Source organism: Populus euphratica, unplaced genomic scaffold (genome assembly GCF_000495115.2).
Source record: "Populus euphratica unplaced genomic scaffold, PopEup_1.0 scaffold38.1, whole genome shotgun sequence".
In the NCBI taxonomy this organism is placed as follows: Eukaryota; Viridiplantae; Streptophyta; class Magnoliopsida; order Malpighiales; family Salicaceae; genus Populus; species Populus euphratica.
The window spans coordinates 729,015-738,282 of NW_011499911.1; the positions used below are offsets into that span (position 1 = coordinate 729,015).

Genomic DNA, 9,268 nt, shown 5'->3' on the forward strand with positions numbered 1-9,268 from the left:
AAATATGCAGACAACAAATTGTCCTTGCGTAATAAAAAGCTGTCCATATGTAATGTAATCTCAAAGTTCACAACATTAACCGTAAGACTATTCCATTTGTCACCATAAAATTTAACGAGCAATTGTTTTGCTGATCACAAAAATACATAGTACTGTTACTGTATTTGGATTTGATATAACTTTGACCAATCTATTTTGAGTTGACAATATCAAGAGGGATGCAAATCCTTTTGCCTATCAGCCTGCAGAGACGAGACATAAAACTGAGTTGGTTTCTGCTATCTGTCTTGAAGAATATCCATTACCTTTCCTATGAGCCTAAGGGCCAACATCAATGGAACACAGCTTTCCTTGATGACACCAACGTATGCAAAAGCAGCCTATTGTCCATAACGGTATTTGACTTCTTTAACAAGTACAGACATTTTCAACTAAAAACAAAACGCGTGAAATGAATGGAGTGGAGAAGGTAAAATAATGTAGTCATTGTATACAGGCTATTGCTCTGCAAAATCACCTCTCCTTGAGCTGTCAAAAACTCGGATTCTAGCAAGAGTTCTGTTTCTCATATATACATCACACAAGGCTGGAGAATGAGGAAGAAGAAAAAATGCTCCTAGACTACCAAAATCCCAAGAATGCCAATAGGCAATTTTTGTTCAATACGATATATAACATATTCAAGAAGCGTTCATATTCTATATATAATCCCTTTACACTGTCACTTGAATGATGATTCCAAGAGTAGCTCCGAGCTTTTCTCTTGAAGTGATTATCTAAGCTTTGAGTCACTACCCTTGCTTCTGAACGATGTCAGTGAGAAGAATGATCGTGGTGCTGTAAAGTTTAAGGTTGTAAGCAAATCATCATAAATAATCAAATTTCAAACAGAAACTTTAAGGCTTTCCTTCATTCCTCCATGCCTTGCATAGGCGGCGACTCTTTACTTAAAAGGTTGTTAGTCACTGGATGAAAAACATGCTCAAAACACATTGTAAATATTCCATCATGAACAATCAAGTGTTTTTTTTTTTTTTTTTTTTGAATTAGCACCAGGTATCCAGGCCAAGGCCTGACTAATCCTGAGGGTGCTCAGGCCCTCGGCAAGGAGTTTCCTGCAAGTGCACCATGGTTAATTCATGGGCTTCGCCCAAGTCTGATGGCACCATGGAATTGTTTGCACCTGGCAAGAGTTGAACTAATCAAGTGTTTATTTCTTGTTTTCTGTCTGGTAGCTAGATTGAACAAAAGCTGTCTTGAACACACGTTAACAGTGGGTCTGTGGACGACTTGAACCACTCATGTGCCCTTAGACAGACTCGTGCAATCTTGTAAATGATTCTTATTTTTTTGGCACAACATTACAAACATATACACTCACACAAACTACGACTCTTTTGTTGATTTCTAGGCAGAGCACAGGTCATGGATCACATGCAGGCTTTAACATGAGCATACATGCACTGGACCTAGAGACCATGCTCATAAACAAACCTACCACTCAAAACACCTCCAAAAGAGCACGCACTCAATTCTGTATGAAGATTTTGAGTAAAGCATTATCAAGAGTGGAAGTTTCATGTTCCTGAATCCTACATCAAGAAGAAAACATGGTGCGCAGATGCCTCCCCTAAACATGACTTTACAGAATATTCCAACAGCCTAACATGTCAATCAATTTGTTGTGAAGAAATTTAAGAATTGAGAGCATGGAATATAAACAAGAAAAAAAAATTACCTTTAATTGAGCTTCCGGACATAAGATCATCCCTCAATTTGAAGTTTTCTGGAGGTGCTGGTATGGAGATATTTAAAGTTTGAACTGCATGAAATGAGAAGGGTCAAGACAACTATCATAACCCAATCAAGAAAACCAAACGGAAAATTTCTGCTGTTTGGAGCAATCTGTGCAATTTTTAAAAACACCTGCCAAATCTCTGCACATCTGAAGGTGTTGCATAAAGGACAATTTATTCATAAATATACAAGTTTCAGATGAAAAGATCTAGAGCAGAACCATACTCCCTTAATAGATAAGTATGTCCAAATCATGTCAGTTTAACTACTTCTGGCACATGATGTCTAAATAAAAAATTCACACAGGCCATGAGCAAATTTTCAACATACAAGCACAGAAATATTGGCAATCCATGCATCAAAGATCAGGCAGTACTTTTTTACGCAAAACACTCCAGGCGATGGTAGAGGTCTTGACAGTAAATGAAACTCTTGAACAAACAGTGCAGGGAGAATATCAGAAGTAGAGGTTACTCTAAACTACAAGCAACATTTAGCTGCTGAAATTCCTTGACATTCAAATAGATTCGAGATTCAGATCTGTCTATAAATCACCTCATGAATCCAATAGTTAAGGGAGCAAGCCAGCCATTATTGCCAATCCATAAAGCTATGGTCACCAGAACACTGAAGTAAATTTGACAACCTTGCTATCAAGAGAAATTTTCATTTAAAAGAAATAGTTGCAAACACATACCATGTTTAATTTATCATATGAGCATTACGCAGGTACATAGTAGATTGATATTCTAATCAAAAAGAATAATTAACCAATCAGGATAAGCAATTATATCTTACCCTGCTCATTGAACAACTCATTTTCATTTAAGCCATCATCTGAAGGATGACCTTGTGAGAATCCCATTCTTGATTTCCTCAAATCTTCTGATGACCGATTAGCAGGATCTCGCCCATCTTCTGTATCATCATCTCCTTCAGAAGTGGTAGCAGAAATCCAATCAACCAAACCCTCTGCCCCACGACTTTTCCTTCCAAACTTTAACAACCGTTTGAACCCTTTTGTTACATCCTTCCGAGACTGATTATTGAATGAATTGGCAACAAGAATAGGTTTCTGAGCACTTCCCCACTTCTTTCTCATTCGAGCTGCATCAGTCTCTCTTTGGATCAGGGAGTGGGAGTTCCACGATGTAGGACTCCCAATTGGAGAGTCCACATAAGCATCGATATCTGAGGTCTCATGTGGATATGAAAATGGATGATGCATGCGCGAGTTCCATGACACAGGGCTTTCCCCAGGCGAGTCCTGTAGAGACCCTAAAGCATGGAATGTTGAAGGCTCGGATGCAGCCAATTCAGAAACTGAAGAAGGATCAATTTGAGAAATAGATCTCAGAGAATCACCATTCTCAGATCCAGACATACCTATCTTGTCTGAATCCTGGCTTAGTCTTAGTTTACCATTGTCCATATTAGCACAACCTTCAACCTCTGTTGTTTCAAGCTCCTCGTCTTCTTCCTCCTTTGCCTCATAGACTGATTCTTCTGCCTGAAAGGGTGATTCTTCAAATTCTTCAGTTTTCAAAGACTCAGGTGCCACCATACCTTTCAGTGTAGCAACAGTGGCTCCAGAACCAGGACCTATTCCATTACACTTCCTGAGGAAAGGCTTTGTCTCCACATTCTTTGAGAATTTGTCATATGGCATCAGCTCAGGCTGATCAAATGTCAACGGTGCTAACACAACACCATCTGAGTTCAATGGGGGAAAATCATTAAACTCAATAGGACCAGCAGAGCTTTTATGCAAGGACTGAGACTGCCGGTTCTTTTCTTCCTTGACAAGAGGTATCTCTTCACTGGAACTCTTGCTGCAGGCATAGGTTCTCACCTGCGAGCGATTTGCTGCTTTGCTAACTCCAGAAAAGGGTTTTGTATTCTCTTTTCTGAAATCAGAGAAGTTTGGAACAGACTGTGCAAGAGGATTTTCTGATTGTACTCTACGCCTCCCAGAACTTGGATTGGAAATTTTAGACACTGACCGTGGAACTGGTGCTAATGTGGTGTGAGGGTTGGGAGAAGACAAATATCTGTTTGGGAAGAGTTTGTTTTGAGATCTTCTAGAAGCAATGTCCCCATAAGACACCGCACTGAATGACCTGTCTTCTCCATAATAATTCTGTTCTGGAAATTCAGAAAGACCCTTATCCGCCTCACTCTGAATGGAATCTACTGGCTGTAGTAAAAAGAGAACCTTACAAGGACACTATGAAATTCCAATAAGGGAAAGAGAAAAAAAAATAACAAAATCTAACAAAAAAATAAAATGCTGAAACTAATTATCTTCAGCATTTATTTTCCTTAGACAGTTGAAAGATGGAATACCTGTTCTCTCTTCACACTCGAATGAAAATTGAATGATCTGAGCTTTTCTGCACGTCGGCGAGTACTAGACAATGAATTTTGTCTGTCCACAGAGCTAGAAAATCTTGCCTTCATCTCACCTCTACTCTGATCAAGGCTTTCCTGCATGGCCTTCAACTTGGCTTCCTTCTCCAATCTTTTTGTACCCCACTCCTCCCTCAGTTTTGCATCTCTTTTCTGCATGTACCTCTCATAGAATTTTCCTCTAGAATTGTCTGAAAAACTAAGCTCAGAGAAACGCTGCCTGGGAGAACTGCCATGGTCCTGATGATCTACTATCTTACTTGGTGGAGTGCTGAACTTTCCAAGATCACTAGAACTCCCAGCTGGTTCAAGCACTGTCTTCTTTTCCTGAAACTCAACAGGAGATATCTCGACTGCCACTGGTTTTCGGTACTGCGAACTTTCTGCCTGTTTAGCTTGCACCTCAGCAGGCTTGCTTCTCCGAACAGAACTGGATTGATCACCAGGAACCCGAAGTTTGTGTTCAGCAAAAAGCTTTTCAAGCTCATTTGCCTTCATCTTCAGCTCATCATTCAGCTCTTGATTCCCCTTGGACTGCCGTACCCTCTGAGCCTGACCTGCTGATGGTAATTGCAGAGTTACAACGCTCTCTTGACTCTTAGAAAACTTATTACCAGGAAAACTCAGCTTGTTAATTCCATGAATATACCCACTCTCATCCCTACTCTCATCCCTCCTACCCTGAAGCTTCTTAAATTGTTCTGTACCAGAAGAAGGTTGTTTGTGGACCTTCATTCTTGAAACTTCAAGATCTTCCTCTTTTATCTGTTCAGTATTCTCCTTCCTTGCATGATCAACTTCGCCCTTAAACAATTTCCACTGTGGCTGAGAAGCTGACAGATCAAAGTCAGTCACTTTAGCGGGCAATTCCTTACCCTTTACTCCAAAACCACCTTCAAACTGTCCTGAAAGAGATAGAGTATGTGTCTGAGTAATCCTAGAACTTGACTGACTTAGTGGCGGATCCCTTACTTCAATGTCATCAATTTTGTTCCCAAATTTCACATCCCCAACCCTGCCTGCAAATTTTCCAATCTGGGTCTGCAGACTAGCCTGGTTTTTCTCTGCAACAGTCTTCACTGTATTTGGAAAACCTCTCGACCTCTCCTGAAAACTCAGTTGAGCTTCAACTCCACCAGTCTTCTCTTCCCTGTCCGAAGTACCCGTCAACTTATCCTCCCTAACCACCTGATCACCCACCCCAGTCTCCTCTCCTCTACCTGCAGGTGACCTTAACTCGGCCAGAGACGCTACTTGATCTTTCAAATTCACCTCCTCATCCTTCCCCACAAGCCCACCACCATGAGTTTGCAACTCACCCTGATCTTTCAACCTAGAAACACTCCTAGTTTCCAACTTTACTAGATTTGCTGCACTTGCTGTATCATTAAAACCCTTCTGGTCCTTATCATCATCTGATGAGACAGGAAACACATTACTTTTGGTTCCAGATACAAAGGATGAACAGGGTGTACACAAGGGGCTGTCTATATTGCCATCATCTTTCTTATCATTTCCCAAGTCAATGCTCATATCACTTGCACCACTCCATCTCTTCAATACAGCCTTTTCAATTGCAGATGCTGACGAAACGTCAGATGATAGCCTCCTCAGCTCTGCAGATTTCCCCACAGCTACAGGTTTTCCACCTGAGCTCTCCTTCTGCTTATTCTCAAATAGGTTGATTCTGTCCTGAACACTGAGTCTCCTAGAAGGCTGGGTTGGTTGACTTGGTGATGACTCATTCACAGCCTCCTCTTTCTTCTTTTCTTCTTCCTTTTTCTCGTTTTGAAAAGTTTGTTGCTGTGTAGCCAGAGAGGAATCGGGCTGTTGACAAGTGGTGAGCTTGGATTGATCAGGGTGTTGGGTTTGTGTCTTATCTAGCTGTTGTATATCTTTTCCAGCTTGCTGCTGTTGGTGTTTATTTTGGAATGGGTTTTGGTGGGGCCTGTTCATGTAGGACCCACTTTCATCTTCAGTGGGGTCATCAATGATCATGTCAGATCCCCACGAGGATCGGACCACTTGATCCTCCACACTTGGCTTACATGGATTGATCAGGTCTGGTCTTCTCTGGCACAGTAGCATAAATTTCGTACAAGCCTCACTGCACAAAATATTTAAGAACTCAATTAAATTGTCATAACAGTAAAAATTTAACTAAAGTTTGTGGGGAAAATGTAACTAAGACTAATGAGAAAAGTTGGGAACTACAGAATACAACCCTGCAACAGCTAAACCTGCCATGTTGTGACAGGTAAGGTTAAGATTGGAACATTTGTCCTTTTTTAATACATAATAAATTAATTGAGATCTGATGTCAACTTTCTCTGTTTTGATAATAAGATCCCAAATGCTGAGAAGTTTAAAATATTTTCCTAGGTAATTTTGCTGTAGAATGCCACCTGCTTTGTCCTAAATGATGGGACCAGCAGGGCATAAAAAACAAATGTATGTTCCAAGACCAAATTTCGGAAGCATGTGGATACCTCAAGTTGAAACATTTTAAACATTTTCCCAATAGAAATTATTCATAATGACCGGCCCTAGGGTTCACAACGGACAACACTTAACACAATCATGAACAATATATTTCCTCAAGTGTCCTTGATACTTTAAACCAGTAACCTATGTGGTCTCCTTGAAGGAACCCCAATGTTCCAACACAAAGCACTAAGATTAGAAAATAATCTGAAGTCAGTCACAAGGAATTCTAATGCCCATGGAGAAAAATACTCCCTAATTCTGGTATGCACTCAATAAATAAATTTGTAAAACTCCCAATTTGAGCTTAAGAGAAAAACTCATGCAGCTATACACCTTCATAATCCCAATGAATCATCAGAAGACCTACTTGAATAAGACATCATGCAGGCAATACATCAATCCACTCAGTGATGAACCATGTTATATCAGTGAAGTGATAGGGAAGAGAAACACTAGCATTTGCAACCATCCAGAAACTTGTCGCTCCTTTTCATTCACCAATATATGATCACTTGCATGAAATAACTGTCATACATCAATAAAAACTATAATGCAGCATCAACTCTATCTAGACACAGCATGGAATTGCCTGAAGCTTCCCCATTTTCCAAGTCAAAATCTTAATCACCAGACAATAGATCCCTCTTCTTTGTCTTGCCAATGCTTCTAAATTTTAAATTAAACTTTGCATGTTCTTAATGTCCATGGTGATCTTCATTTTCTAAATAGCTAAGCACAGATGATGCACCATATTGCAATACTTCAGGCACAATTGTGAAGTGGACCCTAGCTGCACTATATCAGTATTGCTACAGCTAAAACAGCTTTGATAAGTCAAATCAGTTTCTTAGGCAGAGGAGCCTCAACAAGAGCAACTAAGAACCACATAGAAATGACATCTTTCAACTTCAAGATCTCACAGCAATAAATTTCAGATTCAAAGCAGAACATGGTTCTAGTGCACAACTAATTTACATTATGATTTCAAGATTTTTTTTTTAATATTTACATTATGATTTCAAGATTTCTTTTTTTTATTTTTAAAAAAAAAGTTGATATAGGCACTGCCAATGCCCTAAAAAAGTGATCAAGGATTAAGAACCATTTTTGAGATTTTGAATCACCTATCAACACAACTATAGAAAGATGACTATGAATTTAAACTCTTGGTTCAGAACCTCAATATGCCTTTTTGGTTTAAAAAAATTCGAAAGATTCTGGTGTCGCACCACAATAAATAGTGCATTTCATGAGATTCACACAGCATGTAGAACTGGCTTGGAAAAGGAATAGAAGATCAAAAGCTTAAGAATCTTTATATAGAACCCAGGATGAGCGAGAAGTGTTCAAAATTGGTAGAAAGCTTGAAACAGTGCTTCCATATTATCATCTTCTAGTCAGTGCTGAGAACTGGCTTGTAGGCTGCCCCATTCCAAACTTAAACTAGTCCCATAGACAAGCCAAAAAAAATTCCTGTTAAGCCTAATTGAAATTGCATTCTCCAGTTTTGTCAGATTTTCCTCTTCCTAATCCCTCATAGTTTGCCTCCTAAACAAACTGAAGAATCAATTATTCCACACACACCCTCCCAAAAAAAAAAAAGCAGCAGCGGCACTAAGCAATCACAAAAACAGGATTTGAAGGCACACAAAACAGACACAAACAAAAGCAGAGGGAGAGGAAGTCAACAGAGCTACTATACATAGTGGAGTTCCCAGACTGCTTACTTCAAGCGACGAGCACCAAAGCAATCTGCAAAGTGCTGGAGGTCTTGAACAGTATCAAGGTTGAATCCAGTAGCTGATGCACGAGCATAGGCTGTGGCTAAATCCTCCCTAACAGCAGCTAGCCTCACATCAATCGCTCTTAAAAGCTCCTTCCTGCATAATACAACAATTAACAAAATTAAAAAGTAATATTTATGGAGATTAAGCATGCAAGCACCCATTTAAGTGCAATATCTGGTTGTAACTTGCAGCAAATGCATGTCCAATTTTTAAAAAACTTTAATGTTACCATGCACAGGTTAACCTTTTTAACAACATTGCATTGCAACAGCTGCTTCAATAGGCAGCTGAAGATGTTCTAGCTTATGCTCATGCCTTAGGCAGCAAGACATCATAGTTATAGGATCCTGAGATTTTTTGCTATTTTATATGGCCTTGACAACATGACTGAGTGGCAGAGGACTGCAGGTCTTTTTCCTAAAGTATCCTAGAACATTACTAGGATATTGCATGTCCAATGTAATTCAATTATGATATTGCATGTTCAATGTCTCATTCCTCACAATAATTAGGATGGTACAATCATATTAGAGATCCCTCTTCAATTATGTCCCCCTTAGAGCAGTAAATGACTGGAAATCACATGAAAACTCTTCAGACTCTAAATTCAAAATTTTGAACAGAAGATGAAATTAACAGCTTGAACAGGCACAAAGTTTGAAAACCACTTGAGTAATTAATCAAACATGATCACAAGCAGAGACAGAGCCCCTTGCCGCCGCCGCCGCCCCCCCACCCAAAAATAATAAAAAAAAAAAAAAAAAAAAAAAAAGAAACAAAAGGCTTTT

General features: G+C 39.5%; 1 protein-coding gene across 9 annotated transcripts in view; it reads right to left on the reverse strand.

Annotated features, from left to right (window-relative positions):
* Window positions 1–447: 447 nt before the first annotated feature.
* LOC105133993 (uncharacterized) overlaps window positions 448–9,268 on the reverse strand; it is a 13,806-nt gene continuing 4,985 nt past the window's right edge. For 3 of the 9 annotated variants that reach the window (XM_011038198.1, XM_011038199.1, XM_011038197.1), the window contains exons 7-11: window positions 8,421–8,573; window positions 4,144–6,313; window positions 2,596–4,024; window positions 1,739–1,822; window positions 448–837 (exon numbers count right to left, since the gene is read on the reverse strand). In XM_011038198.1, coding sequence (XP_011036500.1) covers window positions 773–837; window positions 1,739–1,822; window positions 2,596–4,024; window positions 4,144–6,313; window positions 8,421–8,573 — 3,901 coding nt within the window. In that variant the 3' untranslated portion in view covers window positions 448–772. The other 6 variants (XM_011038203.1, XM_011038200.1, XM_011038201.1 and 3 more) reach the window with 6 other exon arrangements.